The sequence below is a fragment of the Zingiber officinale genome, chromosome 9A (assembly GCF_018446385.1).
Source record: "Zingiber officinale cultivar Zhangliang chromosome 9A, Zo_v1.1, whole genome shotgun sequence".
NCBI classification, from domain to species: Eukaryota; Viridiplantae; Streptophyta; class Magnoliopsida; order Zingiberales; family Zingiberaceae; genus Zingiber; species Zingiber officinale.
Genome location: NC_056002.1, coordinates 44,383,405 through 44,408,097, shown reverse-complemented (window position 1 = coordinate 44,408,097; position 24,693 = coordinate 44,383,405). Strand labels below are relative to the sequence as shown.

Genomic DNA, 24,693 nt, shown 5'->3' with positions numbered 1-24,693 from the left:
TCTGAATAGTGCTACTGTAATATGGAAGTTGATGTGCAGCTATTTTGGAATATTACTGATGGGATGCTAAATCAAAGGTGAACTTATGGACAATGTTGCTGATCCTGAATTATGGACTTTATACATAACAGAATGCACAATGAGTTAAAATCTGCAGGGATATTGTAGTGTAGAGCTGGAATATGGAGGTACAGTTTGTATCAGAAATGTGTTAAAATCTGGTAGGAAACATTCAAACAAGTGAAAGCTTAACTAGAATTCTATAATATGCTGAAACAAATGGAAGGCTATTCTTGCTTACACGACCTTTGCAGACTTTGAAAGATGAATACAGAAACTTTACCTGGACAGCAGAATTCAGATATATTTGCAGCTGTTGAAATCTGATTTCAATGGACTTTAAGGGGAAATTCAAGTGGTGGTTATCATCTCATCAACGAAGCATTTGAGATAGCATTGTTGACTATGCAAAGAAAAAAAAAAGAACACAGTGAGGTGATAATGCTGGAAACATAATGCAGTTATATGTGGTATCAAAATGAAGAGCAGCATTCTGGTGGTATCAAATGGCTGGATTCTGATGTTGTAGTAATCAAGATGGGAATCAAGCTATCAGTGGATTTAATGATTAAAAAAATCTATGGGGATAATTTGATCAAGCTTAAAGTGAAAATGAGCATAAAGTTCAAAATTCTATGTGAAGTTCTGAAAGAATTGACAGCTTTGCAAATCCAGACCTCTGAAATGCTGAAATCTGTGTTATTTTTGAAATTGGAATTTTTGAACCCATAATGCAGAAATTGAGTGCCAGTTATTAAAACAAGAGAAGAAAAGGAAGTAATTTTTGAAACCGAATTATGGACTGAAGTTCACTTTCATTTCATATGCTAAAGCAGAACTAAATCTGCTGAAACCAAATCTGCAGGAATGTAATGGTGCAATCTTTTCAACCTATTTGCTGGAATTTTGGAGCAAGAGTAACAGAATAGGAGCTGCAACTTTCTGATTGGTGTATGCCAAGTTTGAAGTCATTCATAAGAAAGAAGGGTTGTGACAACAACTATAAACAGATCAAATGACTGAAATTGCTGATGCTAAATTGCTTTTGCTTTGACACCAAGTCTAGGAAATTTGGAGTTCTGGATTGCAGGTTTTCAGAGGTGGAGTTTAAGCTCTCAGCAAGTCAGAAACATTTGGGAGGATTTGATACCTTGACTTACTATTGTTTGATCCTTGAATTTCAGTAGGAAGAAATGTTTATTAAATGTTTAATTGTGGAACATTGAAATATGGTTGCTGAAGTTTAATCTAAAGGTTGAAATTTTAAGTTCAGAAAGTAAATGAGCTACTGTCCTTTGATTTCAGCATTATGCAGAAACATATACATGAAAACAGCATACTTCAATACTACATTGGGTCAAAACAAAAAGAATTGCAGTAGTGTTCGAGCTGTATTTCAGAGCTGAATTCACTGTAATGTTCTGTAATAGAGAGTTAAATATCAAAATTCGAATTTCAGGTAGGGAGTATCAAGAATTCAGAAATGAAGTCAAGTAGGGGAAAAACTTACATGAGCTTTTGTAATGTGAAGTAACAAATGGAATGTTGAATGTATTTCTATATTTGAAGCTTGAGGTCATTCATAAGAAGGAAGAGTTTAAGTTTAAGTCCAGTAAAACCAGAAACCTGCAGAATTTGGAATTGGCAGCCACACTCTAGTTTCGAATTTGAATCTGAACAGCTACCTCATGAATTGCAACATTCTACAATCTATTTTGGGTATCAAACCATTGGGAAGAAGAAAACAGAATTGAATCCATGGACGGTCAGTTGGAAATTGTACAATGGCTGTTGGGATAACAAAACTGTAAGGAAGAAAGAAAAGAAATGTTTATTGTTAATCTGAACAGGAATGAACTCTAAGAGGTGAAGTGAGTTTCTTGACAATGTAAAATAAAGGAATGGTTCGGCAGGAAATATGATTCAGCAGGAAACAGGAATAACAAAGTGCCAAACTTTTAATTATACCTTGAATTTGATTCCTTATTGATTTAGTGCTAAATGAGAGCTTCTTCCAACCTTAACTCTACATGATCTAAGTTGGAATCCTTTAAAGCAAACAAATGGAATCTGATTTCAGGAACTGAAATGCAGAAATCAGGAGTTGTGTGTAAAGAAAATGCAAGAAATGGTGATTTCTTTATTTGAACAACTTGTTGCAAGTGTATGAAGTTTGATTTGGTACTTCACCAATTTGGAAAGGGTTCATCAGCCACAGAATTCTGCAAATCAAGCTGAGATTACCTTGAATTCCAGGATTGGAATTGATTGAAGCTGAGTTGTTCCCTCATTGGAGTGATATACCAAGCAATCAAATTTGATTTCTAAATTCTAATTCTATTGCTGGATTTTATATTCAAAGGGGCTGCTGTGTGCCAGATCATTTTACAATTTCTTCACCAGAATAGAAACAAACTTCTTGAACTCCTTTGAAGTTGCTTAACCACTTAAATCTGAACTTTTCTGCTGCATTGGTGTGAATTCTGCAGAGATTATCTTGAATCTGAATTCAAATAACAAGTTCTGAATTGATTTCTGCATTTCAGTGTCTGAAACTGAAACCAATTCTGTAGTTTGGGTATTGGACTATAATTGCAGCAGGTGGAAAAGATGCTATGTGGAGTTGAGTTCAGTAGCATATATGTGAGTATCAAATGAAGCTTTAGAATGCCATGTTTCGGTTGATAGCTGCAAGGGATTGAGAAGTTGCTGAATTATGGAATTAACCAGCTGCAGAACCTGCAGAAATTTCGAAGTCTGAATCTGCCATAGACAAAAACTGAAAAAGGAAACCTGCAGCAGCGTGTTAAAAAATGGAAAGAGGTGTATCAATTCATTGGAAGAGCATGATGTTTTCTATTGTCCGAGACGACCAACAATTTAAGTGTGGGGGAGGGAGCTATTTTCAATTAGCTAATGTGAGTTTGTTTTTGTTTCAAATTGCTGAAATTGAAGTGGAAAATAGTGTAAAGGAAAATTTGGAAATTGGCACATCACAAGAGTGTATCAAAAGAGTATCAAGATTCTTTGTTTGCCATCAAATTGAAGGGGAGGTTAGCTTGGTCTTTTGAATTGTTAAAAACAAATGGTATTCATCTCTTTTCACATCAAATGGTCAACTCATCAAGTATATTCCTCCAATACTCTATCTCCTCAATTCTTCACTAAATTCTTTTCTTTTGCCATTTCATCCACTTTCATTGTTCTTTTTGCTTTCATTCCAATTTTTCATGATAAAATCCTTTTGATTCATGTATGCTATGTTCTATGGTGGTGGAGAAGTAGAAAATAAGCAAGCTTATGGTAGTGAAATGTTGTGAGTTGCATTGAGAGAGCTCCACTTATATACATGTTTGAGTGTGAGAGTTAGAATAGGTAAATCCCTTGTGAGATTGTAACTTGCTTGATTTTTCGATTGGATTGAAGCTACCATATCTAATGATTATTGTTTGGATTGTGTTCATGATTGTTAGTGATCTTTAGATGGTCTTAGTTAAATTCTTTTTACTATCTTTTAGATATTGCTAGGGAATTTTCTATGGAGATGATTTTTAGTTTTCTTTACTTGCACGGGACGTTCAAGACTAAGTGTGGGGGATTTGATAACCATGATTTTACTGCATTATTTTGATTCATTTATGCATGGTTTTGATGTTGGTTTCATAGTTTAAATCATGGTTACATTACATTTTTGTGCATTGCATAGATTTTGGACTTAATTGCAAATTATATTATGTTTGGTGTTATTTGATGCTAATATTTAATTCTTATTTTGCAAGCATCAAAGGATCTTAGATTTGGATCTATTTGGACTGAAATTGGGCTCGAATCGGAGTCCAAACAAGAAGATCAAGCTTTGAAGCATTATGGACCGTTCATCAAGAATAGGACAGATCTGAACCATCCGTTGAAGATCTGGCCGATCCAACCTAATGGGGAGCAGATCTAAGCCATTGATGAAGATCCAGAAGTTTTAATCTAGATCTGAGTTCATCCAGCCATTGATCCAGCCGGATTAATCTGGACCGTTCAATGACGACTGTGCAGATCCGGGCCATCCAGTGATGATCTGATCGATCCGACCTACGGGAGAGTAGATCCAGACCCTAGATCAACATCAGTACCTTCAGATCAGATTTTGGGCAAACTTTCACCGTTGATTTAGCTCCAAATCAATCACAGCCGTCCGTTCAGATCCAGATCTGATTCAAAACAGAAGCTACAGTACCCAACTTCCTTCGTCGACTCCTCCACGCACAGCAGCTCGTCCTCGCGGCAATCTTCCGGATTTCGGCCCCATTCCTTCTCCAATCAATCTCCCGAGCTTCTATCTTAGTGCTGAGCTTCTCGGTGGCGACATCCCGATCATCTGGAGCCATTGGAGGTTGTTCTCTCCGGTGGAATTTGGCTCGCGGCATCTTCCTTTTCCAGCTCGATTTGGCGGTGGTCCTCCAAATCCAAGCTCTGATTCCCATCAGCAACATTCGGAGGTGGTCTTCCGGTGTTCCTGAGCTTCACTCGACGTTCATCCGCGTTCCACAGCCTTCCATCAGATCCAGAGGCAGATTTCCAGATTTTCGGCATTGTCTTGGGTTTAGGGTTGTTTCAGCTCGTCGGGGGTGGTCCGTCGGCGTTTTTGAACCTTCCTTGAGCTGATACGTAGCTTAGACGATCCATTGAGGTCCAAAGTTGGGTGGTTTCGACTTTGGCACTCTTGTGTGACGGCTTGAGTGTGAAACTTGTGGAATTAATTGTGAGAATGGATTGGTTTACCTTTTTAGTTGATTTTATTACTGTTTTATAGCTTAGATCAGATTCATTTTATGTTCGTTACGTATTTAGCAAGTAGTTAGTATTTTATTACCTTGTTGAAGCTTAGTTTAAGTCTTATTTGATGCTTGATTAATTGTTTAGTTGGGTAGTTTCAAATTAGGGTTTGAATTGTTGCTGTAGATCAGATTTAATTGCTTCTCGTCATTTCCTATTTAGTTTAAGAGTGTGGTGATGATTTAATTATAATGTAGGGTGACAATGCATTATGGTTTGATTGTTGGCACACAAGTAGATTTCACTATTGCTTTAGATTAATTTCTTATTCGTTGTGCTTTTCATTTGTTAGATTTAAATTCAAAGCTTAAATCCCCCCAACTCCATTTTTATATCGAAAACCCGAAAAATAGGAATAAAAATATAATCCTAGATTACATATCATCGTTGGTTCCTCGAGAGCGATCCTGGGCTCGTTACTACAACATTATTACGAAATTAAGGGGTTCAGTGAATATTAAATTGTTAATTTGATAAGCCTATTTGTGACATTTAATATAGATTTTAGGCTTACCAATACGCCACGAAAGTAAAGTGTTGTTCGATGTCATAACTTTAGCACCATTCTTCGAGCTGCTTCACGACGAACTGTCGCCCGTTATCAGATATGAGTCGGCGAGAAATACCGAACCGACAGATTACATGCTGCCAGATAAACCTTTTGACCATCTGCTCGGTGATCTTGGCCAGTGGCTCGGCCTCCACCCATTTGGAAAAGTAGTCGACCGCCACTAGAAGAAACTTCCGCTGACCGGTAGCCATAGGGAGCGGACCCACGATATCCATTCCCCATTGATCGAACGGATAGGACACAGTAGATGCTTTCATCTCCTTCACCGGTCGGTGGGAGACGTTGTGGTACTTCTGGCAGGAGAGGCACGTCGCGACGGTCCGAGCGGCGTCTGCTTGCAGGGTTGCCTAGCCAGCGATCGTCCGTCCGGATGTTCTCCGCACGATCCTTGGTGCACTTCGTGGAGGATGTACTCCGCGTCCTCCGAGCTCACACACTTCAAAAGTGGGCGGAAGAAAGCCTTCTTGTAGAGTTGGTCTCCAACGAGTGTGAACCGCCCAGCTCTCCTCCTCAACAGCTAGGCTTCCTCCCGATCGGACGGTGTCGCACCCGAGCGCACAAACTCTATGATGGTTGTCCTCCAATCGCTCAGGAATGCGAGACCCTCCATCCGGTCAATGTGCGCCACCAAGGATACTTGATCGATTGGCTGCTGGATGATGACCAGTGATATTGAACTTGCGAGCTTGGCTAACTCATCTGCCGCCTGGTTCTCCGCTCGGGGTATCTTCTGGATAATAACTTCTCTGAAGTGGGCCTTGAGCTTTTCGAAGGCCTCAGCATAGAGCTTGAGCCGAGCGTTGTTAATCTCAAAAGTGCCCGAGAGCTGCTGAGCGGCCAGCTGAGAGTCTGAATGGAGTGTCACCCGACCGACGCCTACATGCCGGGCTGCCTGCAAGCCAGCTATGAGGGCCTCATACTCCGCTTCATTATTTGTGGCTTTGTAGTCCATCCGGACGGATAGGTGCATCCGTTCTTCTTGGGGGGAGACTAATAGCACACCAATTCCGCTCCTGCGCCGAGTGGACGATCCATCCATAAATATTTTCCAGATAGCTTCGGGTTCAGGATTTTGCACTTCGGTAACAAAATCTGCTAAGGACTGCGCCTTTATCGCCGAACGGGGTTGATACTGAATGTCAAGTTCACTCAACTCCGTTGTCCATTTGATGAGCCGTCCGGACGCTTCTGGATTCAGCAGCACTCTTCCCAATGGGCTATTTGTCCAGACGACGATTGTATGTGCCAGGAAATAAGGACGAAGTCTCCGAGCAGCGAGGACCAAAGCAAAAGCCAGCTTCTCGAGCCCAGTGTAGCGAGATTCAGCATCTTTTAGAATATGGCTCAAGAAGTACACGGGTTGTTCTTCACCGTTCGTCCTTACTAATGCCGAGCCCACGCCGAAGATAAATAAATGAGCGGCTCACCCACACCGGTGGCTTGGCTAACACGGCAAGGAGTTCGTATGTCTTACTCCTCAAACGCCTAATCGCATTCCTCGTCCCAATGAAACTTAGTAGCTTCGTAGGATCTTGAAAAAGGGAGACTCCGGTCGACGGTCTTAGAGATGAATCTTGACAATGTAGTTATCCGCCCGGTCAGGCATTGGATTTCTTGGGGCCGGCATATCTTGCAACGCTTTTACCTTCTTGGTTTGATTCCCCGCTCGGTCACTATATAGCCCAAGAAACGCCCGCCTTTTGTTCCGAACAGACATTTCTGAGGGTTCAGCTTGACTCCATACTTCCTCAGCGTTCGGAAGGTCTCCTCCATGACCGTAAAAAGATCAGCCGCTCGGACAGACTTGATGAGAATATCATCCACGTACACTTCTAAATTACGTCTGATCTGCTCCTTGAATACCTTGTTCATTAAGCGCTGGTAGGTTGCTCCCGCGTTCTTTAGTCCGAACGGCATTACATTGTAACAGTAAGTGTCGTCGGCTGTGACGAAGCTGACCTTCTCTTGATCTTCTCGGGCGAGCGGTACCTGATGGTAGCCTTGATAGGCGTCTAGCATGCATATCAACTCGCACCCGGCTGTGGAGTCCACCAGTTGATCAATCCGAGGCAGAGGGTAGAAATCCTTTGGGCATGCTTTATTAAGATCTTGAAAATCGATGCAAACCCTCCACTTGTTGCCCGGCTTGGAGACTAGCACTACATTTGCGAGCCAGCTCGGGAACTGGACCTCCCTTATATGGCCGGCCTCCAGGAGCTTCTCGACTTCCGCTCGGATGATGGCGGTTTGTTCGGCGCTAAAGTCCCTCTTCCTTTGCTTCACCGGCCGAGCGTCCGGTCGGACGTGAAGCTCATGTTGTGCTATACTTGACGAAATTCCCGGCAGCTAATGCGTCGACCAAACGAAGACGTCGCAATTTCTCTGGAGACATTTGATCATCTCCTTTTTATGGCTTGCCTCCAGATCGGCCGCAATGAATGTGGTGGCCTCCGATCTGGTCCAGTGGATCTGCACCTACTCTTTTTCTTCATAAACCAACGAGGGTGGTTTTTCGGTTATGGCGTTCACCTCGATCCGTGGCGTCTTCCGCGCGGAATTGGCTTCGGCTCGGACCATTTCAACGTAGCATCGCCGAGCCGCTAGCTGGTCTCCTCGCACTTCTCCAACTTTATCTTCAACAGGGAACTTAATTTTCTGGTAGAAGGTGGAGACGACCGCTCGGAACTCACTGAGAGCTGGTCTCCCCAGGATAACATTGTATGCTGAAGGAGAGTCGACGACGACGAAGTTGGCAGTCCACGTCCTTCTGAGCGGCTCTTCTCCCAGAGAAATAGCCAGTCAGACCTGTCCGACCAGTAGAACTTCATTGCCCGTAAACCCGTAGAGTGGGGTTGTCATGGGCAGCAACCCAGCTTGATCAATTTGCAGTTGGTCGAAAGTCTTTTTAAATATAATGTTGACCGAGCTGCCTGTATCGATAAAAATGCGGTGAATAGTATAGTTAGCTATTACCGCTTTAATGAGGAGGGTGTCGTCATATGGCACTTCGACTCCCTCAAGATCCCTGGGCCCGAAACTGATTTCGGGACCGCTCGCCCGTTCTTGACTGCAACCTACCGCATGGATCTAAAGCTGCCTGACACTCGCCTTCCTTGCTCTGTTGGAGTCACCTCCGGTCGGTCCGCCAGCGATGATATTGATTTCGCCCCGGGACGTGTTGCTTCTATTTTCTTCCTCCCGGACGGACGGCCTAGGCCGCTCCTTAGATACCTGGGGATTGTCCTCGTGCCTCTGAGGATGATACCGTTCGGGAGACTTTCTGGATGTCCTCCGATCGACTTCATGGTGTCGCTGTTGCCTGTCGGATGATGGCGATCGACGATGGCCACTCCGGGGAGTGGGGTGGGCGATCAGGGGAAGACTTCGGCAATCTCATGTGTTATGCGTGTCAGTCCGGTGGAACGAGCAAAACATGAGGGGTCCATACCTTCTTTTTTGGTTTGGGCCGCTCGGCGGCTACCTCTTTGATGGCGTGGGACCTTGCGTGGTGAGGGCGGACTGCTTCGGCTCGCAGTCCTCTGGGCGGCTGGCGGCCAGTGAGCGGCTTCCGCTCGGCAGGGGTTAGTCGCTCAGTTTGAGTTTCTTTTCTTCAGGATGTCTGTGCTTCCTCCATGTTAATGTACTCATTGGCCCGGTGTAACATATGATCATAGTCTCGGGGCGGCTTTTGAATAAGTGAACGGAAGAAGTCACCGTCCACGAGGCCTTGCGTGAACGCATTTATCATTGTTTCTGAGGTGGCCGTTGGAATATCCATGGCCACCCGGTTGAATCGTTGGATGTAAGCTCGGAGCGGCTCCCTGGGCTCTTGTTTGATGGCAAATAGACTGACACTGGTCTTCTGGTAACGCCGACTGCTCGCAAAATGATGGAGAAAAGCGATGCAGAACTCTTTAAAGCTGGTGATGGATCCGTCCGGCAGCCTCCGGAACCATCGTTGCGCCGATCCCGAGAGGGTGGTAAGGAACACCCGGCATTTCACTCCATCTGTGTATTGATGTAGTGTAGCTGTGTTGTCGAACTTACCTAGATGGTCGTCCGGGTCGGTGGTTCTGTTGTATTCCCCGATCGCCGGGGGCACATAATGTTTTGGCAGAGGGTCCCGCAGGATGGCCTCTGAAAACTGCCGGTTGATCCGCTCGGGGGAGGCGTCCGTTCGGGGAGCCTTGCCTTTTCTGTTGTCTCGCATGGACGCCTCGTCGGATGAAGATCCTCGATCATGGTTAACTGTTGCGACTTCAGGAGGCGTACATGTTGGTTGCTACTCAGAAAACCTATAGGTTCCACTGTACAAAAATTTTGTACAAAGGTCTGAACCTTTTCCTAGCTACCATGTGTTATTTTAAATTAAATTTTGGATCGCCTGCGGAACTTAACACGTTTGATCCAAAACTTAATCTATTTGTTCTTTTAGGTTTTGACTTGGATCTCCTGCGAAACTTAACACGTTCGACCCAAGTCTCCTTAAGTTATTAATTCCATTAAATATTAATTTCCATAATTGGTTCCCAGTACTGACGTGGCGAGGCACATGACCTTCTTGGATATGGGAGCAACCACCACCGACTAGACAAAACCTTTTATAGAAAGCTAATATTTAATTTCCTAAAATAACTTTAGGTTAACCAAAGAGAACAATCAAATCACAAGGAAAAGAAAAACAAAAGAACACAGCATCGAAAAAAAAACATATTCGAAATACTAGAACGTAAGCCTCTTGTATTTGGTATTATTTCCATAAATAACTAGCATGATGCGGAAATAAAAATTACTAGTTATACCTTGTAGAAAAACCTCTTGATCTTCTACCGTATTCCTCTTCTAACCTCGGACGTTGTGTGGGCAACGATCTACCGAGATGAGAAACCACCAACCACCTTCTTCTCCTCCAAGCAAGGTTCGGCCACAAAGGAAGAACTTTACCAAAGAAGAAAATCAAAATACTAACCAAGCTCCAAGAGATGCTAGCTTTCTCTCCTTCTTCTTCTTCTTCTCCAAGTAGTATCCGGCCACCACAAGAACTCCAAGAGAGATGAAGTATTCGGCCACCACAAGAGGAAGAGAGGGAGAGGATGATGGCCGGCCACAACACCAAGGAAAAAGGGAAAGAAAACAATAGAGGTTGTGTCTCATGAAGGCACCCCTACCCCTTCTTTTATATTCCTTGGCCTAGGCAAATTAGGAAATTTATTTACAATAAAATTTTCTTAATTTCCTTGACATGATTTATTTGAGAAAAATAAAATAAAATTTCCCAAATAAACTCTAATGGCCGGCCACATCAAGAGGAAGTAAATTGGACAAGTTTCAATCAACAATTAAAACTTTCCTTATTTGTTTCCGGAAATTTTAAAAATAAAATTTCTCTTTAAAAATCTCTTCATGGTTAATAAAAGGAAATTTCTATAATTTTAATTTTATTAACATGTGAATAATTTTAAAGAGAAAAATAAAACATCTCTCCAATCTACAAATAAGGAAAGAGATCTAATCTCTTTCTTTAATCTTTTGTAGATCTTTTACAAGAGAGATATTTTAATTTTAATTCTCTTTAAATTATATCTTCCACATAATAATAAAAATTAAAATTAAATTTCTTTTTAATTTAATTTGGCCGGCCTTACTAGCTTGGGTTCAAGCTAGGGCCGCCACCCAATTTTATACCTAGGCCGGCCCTAGCTTGTTCTCAAGCTAGCTTGGCCGGCCCCTATTGGGTGGGTATAGAAGGTGAGTATAGGTGGGTATAGAACTCTATAAATAAGAGGCTACGATAGGGACCGAGAGGAGGAATTGGTTTTGGTCTCCCGATAAAATTAAACATCCCGTGTTCGCCCCGAACACACAACTTAATTTTATCAATGATAATTCATTCCACTAGAGAACTATCATTGAACTACCGCACCAATCCCAAATTACATTTTTGGGCTCCTTCTTATTATGAGTGTGTTAGTCTCCCTGTGTTTAAGATATCGAATGTCCACTAATTAAGTGAGTTACTGACAACTCATTTAATTAATATCTAAGTCCAAGAGTAGTACCACTCAACCTTATTATCATATCAGACTAAGTCCACTTGCAGGGTTTAACATGACAATCTTTATGAGCTCCTCTTGAGGACATTATCAACCTAGTATCTCTAGGACACAGTTTCCTTCTATAATCAACAACACACACTATAAGTGATACCATTTCCCAACTTATCGGGTTTATTGATTCATCGAACTAAATCTCACCCATTGATAAATTAAAGAAATAAATATCAAACATATGTGCTTGTTATTATATTAGGATTAAGAGCACACACTTCCATAATAACTGAGGTCTATGTTCCTTTATAAAGTCAGTATAAAAGAAACGACCTCTAATGGTCCTACTCAATACACTCTGAGTGTACTAGTGTAATTATATAGTCAAGATAAACTAATACCTAATTACACTACGACCTTCTAATGGTTTGTTCCTTTCCATTTTGGTCGTGAGCTTCTGTTTATAATTTATAAGGTACTGATAACATTATCTTCTGCATATGACACCACATGCTATGTTATCTACAATATAAATTAATTGAACAACTACAAACAAATGTAGATAAATTGACCAAATGTGATTCTTTATTTAACATGAATGTTTACAAAGCTTAGGCTTTCAGTATACACTCCAACAATCTCCTGTAAGACCGATAGGTTCGATAGAGGGGGGGGTGAATATCGATTCGAAAATATCGAGTATAAGCGCAGCGGAAAAGAAAAGTAGACACAGTTGTTTTTACTTCGTTCGGAGCCTATGACGACTCCTACTCGAAGGCCCGTGGTCCTTGACCACTTTCGTTGGGCAATCACTAGCAATTCGAATATAATTACAAAATGAGTACAAGGAATGCTAATGAAACAAAGTAATACCGACAAGGAAATTAACCAAAAAGACGAAGAAGCACTTTGTCGGAGCTTTGTTAGCGTCGCAGGAACGTGGAGCAGCAGGACCAGCAGTCGAAGAGTTCTCAGTTATGATCTTTCTGAAGCTCCTGCCTGGGGCTTCTTTTATATGCTGTCCCGGGCGCCTGGATCCCTTCCGGGCGCCTGGAACGTGACGTAGCTGCACAAACCATGATGCTCCACGTGGCGACGACTTGCCTTCCGGGCGCCCGGATCCCTTCCGGGCGCCCGGACCTCCGAGCGCCCGGACCCCTCTTCTCCAGAAAGTCCTTCTCCTGCAAGAAAAGGTTAGTCCGAGGCAAATGTACCCTGCAGCAAAGAATGTTAGCACAGTTTTATAGATGAGCAAAGTATGACTTAGATTCCGTCTTTCCGAGACCGGAATCTAGTCACGATCTCGACTCAGATATCCGAAATGGATCTAAGCGGATCGACGCCTAATGTTCCCTACCCGAGAACGCGTCCTCGCAGTAGTGACTTACCTCACTTACTCGCCAGACGTCCGGTCAGCCCGTTGACCGTCTGGACTTCTCGCCAAGCGTCCGGTCCGCCCGTCGACCTTGTGCCACTATCCGGTCAGCCCGTCGACCTAGCTGGACTTCTCGCCAATCGTCCGTCGACCTAGCTGGACTTCTCGCCAAGCGTCCGGTCAGCCCGTCGACCCGCTTGGACTTCTCGCCAGCTATCCGGTCAGCCCGTCGACCTAGCTGGACTTTTCCTGCACACTTGATAAAAGTGTCAGACAACAACAAACCTAACTTAACCTGATTTGTCATTCATCAAAACCTGAGTTAGACCGTTAGTGCTAACCGCACCAACATCTCCCACTTATACTAATGACTAAGCTGCCATATCTTCTACCATACATCTGATTCCCATTCCCTCCACATGCCGATCGAAAGCTTTCGCCGGAAGGGCCTTAGTGAAAGGATCTGCCAGGTTATCTACTGATGCAATCTTGGCGATGACAACTTCTCCTCGCTTCACGATATCTCGTATCAGGTGGTACTTGCGCTCTATATGTTTACTTGCCTTATGAGCTCGTGGTTCCTTCGAGTTTGCAACTGCACCGCTATTATCACAATAAATTGTGATGATTTTGGACAAACCAGGAATCACATCTAAGTCCATTAGAAAGTTCCTGAGTCATACTGCTTTTTTAGCTGCCTCAGAGGCTGCTACATACTCAGCTTCCATGGTTGAGTCCGATACGCATTTCTACTTAACACTCCTCCATGAAATGGCTCCACCTCCTAAAGTAAACACATAGCCTGATGTAGACTTACTGTTATCTCTATCTGATTGAATCCGTGTAACCCATAGGGAGCAGATCGTCTGCTTGGTAAACTAGCATATAATCTCTAGTCCTTCTCGGTACTTTAATATATGCTTTATCCAGGGTTACTCTGATATCTGCTGACCATGCCCATGGCAAAACAGATATCAGGTCTCGTACATAGCATTGCATACATTAGGCTTCCTACAGCCGAAGCATAAGGAACTGCTTTCATGTCTTCTATCTCTTTCGACGTCTTTGGAGACATCTCTTTAGACAGAGCTACTCCATGTCTAAAAGGTAAGAAACCTTTCTTGGAATCCTGCATGCTAAAACGAGCAAGGATTGTATCTATATATGAAGCTTGGGACAGACACAACATTCTTTTCTTGCGATCCCTTATCACTTTGATCCCAAGAATGTGTGCACACTCTCCTAAGTCCTTCATATCAAATTGTTTGGACAACCATACCCTTACGTCTGATAATACTTTGACATTGTTGCCAATTAACAAAATATCATCTACGTATAGTACAAGAAATACCACCACGTTTCCGTTACACTTTTTTTATACACAAGACTCATCCGGACACTGAATAAATCCATACGACTGGATTACTTCATTAAACCGGATGTTCCAAGACCTTGAAGCTTGCTTCAGTCCATAAATGGACCGATTGAGCTTGCACACTAGATGCTCTTTGCCTTTTTCAATGAACCCTTCTGGTTGCTTCATATGAATGTTCTCTTCAAGACTTCCATTAAGGAATGCCGTCTTGACATCCATTTGCCAAATCTCATAATCCATATGAGCAGCAATGGATAAGAGTATCCCTCTTTCTGAGTGTACCCTTTCGCAACAAGCCTAGCTTTGAAGGTCTCTACCTTCCCGTCTGTCCCTCTTTTCCTTTTGTAGATCCACTTGCATCCAACGGCTTTTACACCATCAGGTGGTTCTACAAGCTCCCAGACTTTATTAGAGTACATAGACTCTATTTCAGAATTCATTGCCTTTTGCCAAGATGCTGCATCTATATTTTGGAGTACTTCGTCGTATGTTCGTGGATCAGGTTCATGTTTACCCGGGACCAAGTCCGAAGACTCTCCCAAAACATGAATCTTCAGGCCTTACAACCCTCCCACTACGACGAGGCATCGTCGTTGTGTATCATGTGACACGTGTTGCGGTCTCTTGTGGTACTTCATCTTGTCTTGTTACTGAAGTAGACATGTCCTCTCTAAGTTCTTCTAAAACAACTTTGCTCTGGGCTTGTGATCCATTATATAGTGTTCTTCTAAAAGCGGGCATTGGTGCTAACAATGACCTTGGTCTTTAGGACTATAAAATAAACCTCCTTTCGTTCCTTTGGGATATCCTACAAACACGCGAACTTCAGTACGGGATTCTAACTTATCAAGATCTGGTTTCAGCACATGTGCTGGACCCCAAATCCGAATATGTCTTAGATGGGCTTTCGCCCATTCCACAATTCTATGGGAGTAGAAGAAACTGATTTAGAAGGTACTAAGTTCATAACGTATACTGCTGTTTCAGAGCATATCCCCAAAACGAATTTGTAATTCGAATAACTCATCATTGATCTAACCATCTCCATAAGAGTCCTATTCCTTCGCTACACCATTCTGGGGTGTTCCAGTGCGATAATTGGGATTGAATCGACCTCGATAAGTAATTCCTAAATTCTCCTAAGAGGTATTCGCCACCACGATCGTAGTGTCTTGATACTTTTACCTAGTCATTTTTCCACATCACCTTGTATTCTTTGAACTTATCAAAGCACTCGGACTTCGGCGCATTAGGTAAATATATCCATATCTTGAATAATCGTCTATGAAAGAGACAAAATATTCAAAACCTCCTCTTGCCTGGACAGACATAGGACCACACAAATCAGAGTGAACCAACTCTGACACTTCTTTGGCTCTATACCCCTTGGCCTTGAACGGCCTCTTGGTCATTTTACCTTCCAAGCAGGATTCACAAGTTGGAAAATTTTCCAACTCTAATGAACCCAAAAGTCCATCGGCTATAAGCCTCTGAATCCTACTTAAGTTAATATGACCAAGCCTTAGATGCCAAAGATATGCTTGGTTCATTTCCGAAGGTTCTTTTCTCTTATTAGAATTAGAAGATGAGTTATAAATTTCCATATTTTGCTTTGTGGAAGAAATTAGATTTAAAGTATACAAATTGCCAACTAATGCACCAGAACAGATAATCACTTTATTTCTTTTAATAACTACATCGTTACTAAAGGAAACTGAATATCCATCTAAAAACAGTTTAAAAACTGAAATTAAATTCTTTCTAAAACTGGGTACATAAAGACAATTTCTTAAAACCAAATTCCTATTTCTACTAAAAGATAAGTAGACGTCTCCCACTGCAACAGCTGCCACCTTGCCCATGTAGACGGTAATTTCTCCTTCAGATAGTCGTCGGGTTTCCTGGAACCCCTGCAAGGAATTGCAGACATGATCAATGGCTCCGTATCTACACCAGGTGCTTGTAGATAACACCGCTAAACATGTTTCAACAACTAGAGTATGAGATATACCTTTGTTTTGGTTCCTACGAGGACAATCCGCCTTCCAATGTCCTGCCTGCTTGAAGCACTTGCCCTTCGACTTCTTCATTCCAGCTTTAAATCCGTACTCGAGATTTATTCACTTTCTTTGCCGAACCACTTGTTTCTTCTTCTTCTTTCCTTCGGTTTAGAAGTAGAACCATTTTCGAATAGTGAATTTGAGCATTGTGACGAAATAATCCTTCTGCTTCTTCCAGTAGTTCCGCTAATGAATAAACCCTCTTATTCATATTATAGTTCAATGCTCAAAACTTCTAGGTAGCGTTTGGAGGATCATATCGATCCGGGTTTCCCCATCAATTTCTCCTCCAAGGATCATATCTCGTTCGGATAAGCCATCATCTTTAGGATATGATCCCTTACGGGAGTCCCGCATGGTGGCTGTCATTATCTTTCTCATGGCTTCTTGCCTAGAAGCCCTATCCCGATGACCAAAGAGTTCCTTGAGATTGTTCATAATATCATAGGCAGTTGGTAAATCTTGATCTCGATGTTGCAATACATTTGACATTGAAGCCAAAATGTAACACCGTCCCATCTCATCTGCTTTACCCATTTCCTATGATATTCAATCTCCTCTTGGGTAGATTCACCATTGGGTGCATCAGGACAAGACATTTATAACTTTCAGCAGTAAGAACAATGTCGAGGTTTCTTTTCCAATCTATGTAGTTTGGTCCAGTAAGTCTATTCATTGAAGTATGATGGACGATGGGTTGAAAGACATCCTAAGAATCACAAATAACTTTTGGTCGAACTCTAAATTTAGAATAATATTGATTCCTCAAACAATACTATTTTAAATTAACCAACACCTCATAACACCGTGAATTTTGTATGCCACGTTAGTGTGGACGTATACAAATTCAACATTTGTAAAGGAGGTTTTAACCCATTAATTTTATTATCTTGTCAACCTAACTTTTTGACAAATAAAATTAATAGTTGGTATCATTTGGTCACACAAATAATAGCAGTGACTCCGATGGGGAGGATACTATTAGATGTGTCTAAGTGTATACCATTACTTGACACTAAGTCCATTAATAAGATTATGCCCCTTTCGTTGGGGAAGATCACACGCTCTTAATTAACTTCCTATAGTCATCCAAAAATGGAAGTCTGTTCTAGTGATCCACAAACAAGCTCATCCGTTATGGAGGAAGGCACTCAGAGCCAACGCGCAAGCTTGTTTGCATCACTTACAAACCAGTAATGGAGACCATGGGATTTATTTAAAAATCCCTCTCCCACTTAGTTATTTATAAATGAGGAATTTTAACTATGCTAGCCTACTTTACTTGTAAACTAACATGCACACACAACATAATATAAAAGCAATAGAGAAACTAATTTTCAACTATTATGGCTTTTATCTCTAGTTGTCCTCCGTGTGTTATCATCCCAAGCTGCTGCCATATTTGGCCACCGCCACCGGGTCTAACAGTCGCATCCATCTTGCTCCTTGTTCCGCTGCGCCTCTGGTCCTTAGAAGGTTCCACGCTTTGCAAGATTCGATCCGCGACATAAATAGAAGTTTACATTTTGATCCTATATTCCATAAAAGGAATGTACATGTATCTAGATCAAAAATAAAATCCTAATAAAACTAAATATAGCTCCTGCTGTATTTTAATACAATCATGCACACACATATAAATGCCCTTGACATGTCCAAGGGTCCAATCACACACATAATAACTAAAAGCCATAATAGTTGGATCCTGCATCCACAAAGTTAGCACATCTTACTATTAACCTGCCTAAATTATGTATGACATGTGCATAATTAAACTAAATACCAAATACACAGAGGCAAAACCCTAGCTCTGATACCAATTGTTGGTTGCTACTCGGAAAACCTATAGGTTCCACTGTACAAAAATTTTGTACAAAGGTCTAAACCTTTTCCTAGCTACCATGTGTTCTTTTAAATTAAATTTTGGATCGCCTGCGGAACTTAACACGTTTAATCCAAAACTTAATCTATTTGTTCTTTTAGGTTTTGACTTGGATCTCCTGCGGAACTTAACACGTTCGACCCAAGTCTCCTTAAGTTATTAATTCCATTAAATATTAATTTCCATAATTAGTTCCCAGTACTGACGTGGCGAGGCACATGGCCTTCTTGGATATGGGAGCAACCACCACCGACTAGACAAAACCTTTTATAGAAAGCTAATATTTAATTTCCTAAAATAACTTTAGGTTAACCAAAGAGAACAATCAAATCACAAGGAAAAGAAAAACAAAAGAACACAGCATCGAAAAAAAAACATATTCGAAATACTAGAACGTAAGCCTCTTGTATTTGGTATTATTTCCATAAATAACTAGCATGATGCGGAAATAAAAATTACTAGTTATACCTTGTAGAAAAACCTCTTGATCTTCTACCGTATTCCTCTTCTAACCTCGGACGTTGTGTGGGCAACGATCTACCGAGATGAGAAACCACCAACCACCTTCTTCTCCTCCAAGCAAGGTTCGGCCACAAAGGAAGAACTTTACCAAAGAAGAAAATCAAAATACTAACCAAGCTCCAAGAGATGCTAGCTTTCTCCTTCTTCTTCTTCTTCTCCAAGTAGTATCCGCCACCACAAGAACTCCAAGAGAGATGAAGTATTCGGCCACCACAAGAGGAAGAGAGGAGAGGATGACGGCCACACCAAAGAAAAAAGGAAAGAAAACAATAGAGGTTGTGTCTCATGAAGGCACCCCTACCCCTTCTTTTATATTCCTTGGCCTAGGCAAATTAGGAAATTTATTTACAATAAAATTTCCTTAATTTCCTTGACATGATTTATTTGAGAAAAATAAAATAAAATTTCCCAAATAAACTCTAATGGCCGGCCACATCAAGAGGAATCAAAGTGGACAAGTTGCAAGCAACAATTAAAACTTGCCTTATTTGTTTCCGGAAATTTTAAAATAAAATTTCTCTTTAAAAATCTCTTCATGGTTAATAAAAGGAAATTTCTATAATTTTAATTTTATTAACATGTGAATAATTTTAAAGAGAAAAATAAAATATCTCTCCAATCTACAAATAAGGAAAGAGATCTAATCTCTTTCTTTAATCTTTTGTAGATCTTTTACAAGAGAGATATTTTAATTTTAATTCTCTTTACATTATATCTTCCACATAATAATAAAAATTAAAATTCAATTTCTTTTTTAATTTAATTTGGCCGGCCCTACTAGCTTGGGTTCAAGCTAGGGCCGGCCACCTTGTTCCCAAGCTAGCTTGGCCGGCCCCTATTAGGTGGGTATAGAAGGTGGATATATGTGGGTATAGAACTCTATAAATAAGAGGCTACAATAGGGATCGAGAGGAGGAATTGGTTTTGGTCTCCCGATAAAATTAAGCCCCTAACACACAACTTAATTTTATCAATGATAATTCATTCCACTAGAGAACTATCATTGAACTACCGCACCAATCCCAAATTACATTTTGGGCTCCTTCTTATTATGAGTGTGTTAGTCTCCTGTGTTTAAGATATCGAATGTCCACTAATTAAGTGAGTTCTGACAACTCATTTAATTAATATCTAAGTCCAAGAGTAGTACCACTCAACCTTATTATCATGTCGGACTAAGTCCACCTGCAGGGTTTAACATGACAATCTTTATGAGCTCCTCTTGAGGACATTATCAACCTAGTATCTCTAGGACACAGTTTCCTTCTATAATCAACAACACACACTATAAGTGATACCATTTCCCAACTTATCGGGTTTATTGATTCATCGAACTAAATCTCACCCATTGATAAATTAAAGAAATAAATATCAAACATATGTGCTTGTTATTATATTAGGATTAAGAGCACACACTTCCATAATAACTGAGGTCTATGTTCCTTTATAAAGTCAGTATAAAAGAAACGACCTCTAATGGTCCTACTCAATACACTCTGAGTGTACTAGTGTAATTATATAGTCAAGATAAACTAATACCTAATTACACTACGACCTTCTAATGGTTTGTTCCTTTCCATTTTGGTCGTGAGCTTCTGTTTATAATTTATAAGATACTGATAACATTATCTTCTGCATATGACACCACATGCTATGTTATCTACAATATAAATTAATTGAACAACTACAAACAAATGTAGATAAATTGACCAAATGTGATTCTTTATTTAACATGAATGTTTACAAAGCTTAGGCTTTCAGTATACACTCCAACAGTACAGAATAGGGCCCGATGAAATGGAACCGTAGCAGGCGGTACTTCCGCTCGGCCCCCTGACGTTGACGTCGCTTGTTGCTCCAACCGCTCGGCTTGCGCCTTCTGTTTCTGTTGCTCCACAAGCTTAGCTACTCTTGCCTCGATTAGAGCATCGAGCTCCTCCTGGGAGAGCATCACGGTGTGTTGTCGTCCAGCTTCGTCCATCTCTTCCGCTCGGATGCAGGTGCATTCCCACAGACGGCGCCAATTTGATCCTGTCCGAACGCTTAGTCGATGGACGCTGGGCACGTGGTGCTCTTCCAACTGATGACGTGGATCTCTGACCGGCCGTATGGATCCTCGGCGAACCTGCAAAGAAGTCGGAGCGGGAAGGGGTTCCCAGCGACGACCCTCCGACACTCAAGTCAGGCAAGAGGAAAACGAGGAAGTGGCTCCGAAGATATGAGACCACGTACCTCCGTCGAAGTCTGAGGGCTCTTATATAGAGCTGTGGGGAGGCGTATGCACACCTACCGAGGCGTACACGTGTCCTTTACCATACCTTAGTATGGGCTTGTCAGAGGAGCATGCCTGACACCATACTGCTACAGTCCGAGCACCTCTCTGATGGGACGGTAGAACCTTCTGTCGTAAGATTCTGCGCATGACTTGGTCGTTGAACATGCCTGTTGTCAGAAGATGTCTCCCAATGTCCCCTTGTCCTTGTCTCCTTTTTCCTCGAGCCAAGCATCCATCCGCTCGGCAGGCATCGGTCCGACCGGGCGTAGGTCTTGGTCCGATCGGGAAGATTTCACTCCATCGCGTGCTCTGCTGAGACTGTTCCTTCACAGCATTACTGCTTTACGCCTCAGCCAAGCGGGCTAGCCGCTCGGCCCGGCGATCCTGTTCACCATGAGCGTTGGAAACCCGACTCCCCGTCGGGTTGTCTTTGATTTCGCTCGAACCCGTTCGGCCGGTCGACCCACCCCTTCTCCGATCGGCCGAACATCATGCTGACCCTTTTGACTCTTGACCTCTACGTGGCGTTGACTCCCCTCCCGAGGGGGTCCCCCGACCTTACTGCCGGATCAGTATGTTTTTCCATACTTCTTTTTCATTAGCTTTTAACATATCATATAGTTTCTGAACCTTAGGTATTAATATTTCATTTATATTCGAATGATTAAGCATATTCATTGTGTCATAAACTATTGATTGCATTGCATTGTCATTAGATGAAGATTCCTCTCGAGTAATAGGGTCAAATGACAAAGTAACAAAATATCCAATTGGCTCAAACAAATAAGGCTTTCCATGATAATACAAGTTATACTAATTTGGAACAAAATCATTTTTAACCTCGATGGACTTTCACAGTATTCTCATCACTGAAAGATGTATTTCTACATTTACAATGATTACATGGACAACTTAACTTGTCACCATCCATATAGTATGGATAATGCTTAGCAAAGTTTACAAACTCTTCAACTCCATCAAATATTCATTAGTAATATATCCATGGATATATATTTTCTAACCTATTATACATCTAAGTTTTATTTATATACATTTAACCTAGTGAGAAATAAACTTACAACATTATTAAATATGTAAAACTATCATTAATATAGTTTAAATTTAAACTTAATTTAATCATTAAAACCTAATACTGTCAATAAATAACCATTGATCATATACCTAAAGTCGATGCACCAAAAAGACGGTCTCTAAAGAAAATGTCAAAGCCCACACAAACAATGCTAAATAGAGAAACCTCCACAAACAACATTATGAAGTTAACAATCAAATAGAAGGGTGCACAAACAATAATCAAATACCAGAGTTGCATGCTCGCTCGATCCTTGACCAAGGCTGCACGATTGCCCATCGAGTAACAAGGTCACGACCAAATTCGCAACCTTACTTTAAGCCTAGGCCTGAGCTCGCGACTAGGGCTGAGGCCATGACCTAGCTTGTGGCCGGCCAAGCTTGTAGTCAGGGTTGAGGTAGCAACTGAGCACTCGGCCGACCAAGATAGTGGCTAGCCGAGCTCGTGGCAGAACTCACAGTCGTCTGAGCTTACCTTGGTTGACGCTGTACCCGACCTTGCGACCTTGGTGCGAGGTCACGACCAAGGCACGATCAAATTGGGGGTGACAGGATGAGAGGAGAGAGACAGGGAGAGGATGTACCAATAGGATGCTTATTAGAGATCGAAGAGGAGAGAAGCATGCTAGAGATCAGATAGGAAGAATAGCCAAGAAAAAAAATTAGGAATGAAAATCTTAATTTTGATCGCTAAAATAGCAATGGAATTAAGTTTTCTTTGTTAAAATAGCAATCAAATTAAGTTTCTTTCGCTAATTAAATAGATTAAATATGAAGAGTGACAGAATTAGCGATAGAATTTAAATTCTATTAACTTAATGACTAATATAATATTTATTAATTAGATCAAATTTAATTTTCATCACTAATTCCATGGGAGCATTAATTCTTCTAATGAAATTAGAAATAACTTATTAAAATTTTATTTTTATTTTTATTATTAATACTTTTCTTAATTATTAAGGACGGATTAAAGTTCTATCACTCGCATCACTATCTTACAGCACATAAATTCAATAATTCAGGAATAAATGAAAATCAGAAAAAAAAAAAAAAAGGAATAAAAGAAAAACAGATCGAACCGGAGGTAGAAGAAGGTTGAGATGGAAGAATGGTGGAAAGATGTGGAGCGATTCAGAGCAAGGAGGCGAGGGCGAGGCAGTTGCTGGCCATCTTGGTGAGCAGATCGTCGGTGGCGGCCTGCGGCGACTTCGCATTCATCTCCGAGAAGCTGTCTTCGCACGTGGAGAAGTCGGTGACCAGTGCACTGAGCATGCTGTTCATCGTCCCCTTGTCGTTCGCCTTCACCGCCGCCTCCGCGTCGTCCAGGTTGTCCACCGCGTCGTCGTAGCTGTCGCTGCACACCTGCAGGTTACTCGCCGTCCTCGGGTCCGTCCCGGGCTTCACCACCGCCGCCGACACCTCCGCCCTCGCCGCATCCACCTTCGCGCGGCACGCCTGCATCTGCAGGCTCAGAACTCCCAGGGCGTCATGCGCCGGGCCGCCTCCTACGCTGCCGCCGAGCTGGCGGACCCACGACACGCACACGTCCGGGTAGTCAGTCTTGCCGCAGAGCGCGGCGATCGCGTCGTCGGCGACGGGGAAGCTGGGGCCTGGTTGGGCGGAGGCCTGCGGATTCCGGCGAGTCGGCGAGGGGGGAATGATGTTGGCGTTGGACGACGGAGAGCTGGGGGTGGGAAGGGGGACGGAATCGGAGGCGTTACGGGCGACGCAGAGGGCGGTGGCAGCAGGCGAGGCGGAGAGGAGGCAGAGGAATGCGAGAAGGCGGAGAGGGAGCTCCGGCGTCATTGTGATTGCAGATGGAGTAGCGAGAAAGGCCGTCTGAATGGAACGGAAATGGCGTCCGCCGGTGCTTTTAACGGCGATGCCTCTGCGTCGTGTTGTTTTAATTTAGAAGTTCTCTGATGACCAACAAAATTTTAGAACTTTCTAAATTTAGTAGTCGTTAATGAATGGACAAGAAAGTAGAGTTAACGGTTAATTTTAGTCAACTTTGAATTTTCTTTCACTCCATTTACTCTTTATATAAAATATTTTGTAAAATAATTTAGCAAACAGAGTTGGTAGGCTTGATTAGTGAGGAGAATGAGATAGATAGCTTGAGTATTTCTAGGTCGTGAGTTGGTCGTTCTAAGTAGGCTAGTTCTCGGTTGAATTAAGGGAGTCGAGCCCAGTGTGTCAGGTGGTAGGCGAGCCAGTTGATCAATCCGACAAGCTAGATAGTCTATTCGAGCAATTTAAGTTGCCCAATCCAAGTCGAAATTGATGAAGCGAGTTGAGGGGTACAATTAGGGGATACTCGGTTTACCACGCTATGCAATTTGAGTTAGTTGGTGCAATAAAGCAAGTCTCATCGATTCATGATTGCAATGGAATCTTATCCTTCATCAAGAAACAAAAAATAATAAATCTACCTTAATGCTCTCTTTATCTCGAAGGAATAATAATAGGTTCCATAATTTATGGGATATATATATAGAGAGAATTGATATCCTACGGACCTTTTTCTACGGAACTATACGGACCAACTCACGTGGCATATTTATCTAGTTATTTTTTATCGCGGCTTCCTAGTTTTCCTTATTT

General features: G+C 42.0%; 1 protein-coding gene across 1 annotated transcript; it reads right to left on the bottom strand.

The window, feature by feature from the left end:
* Positions 1-23,220: 23,220 nt before the first annotated feature.
* LOC122019169 (pectinesterase inhibitor-like) lies at positions 23,221-23,895 on the bottom strand. The gene has a single exon (XM_042576666.1). The coding sequence runs from the start codon at positions 23,893-23,895 to the stop codon at positions 23,221-23,223; it is 675 nt and encodes a 224-aa protein (XP_042432600.1).
* Positions 23,896-24,693: the final 798 nt, after the last annotated feature.

Excerpts from the sequence above, each read along its gene's own strand:
- LOC122019169 (XM_042576666.1), bottom strand. The coding sequence starts at position 23,895 with ATGACGCCGGAGCTCCCTCTCCGCCTTCTCGCATTCCTCTGCCTCCTC.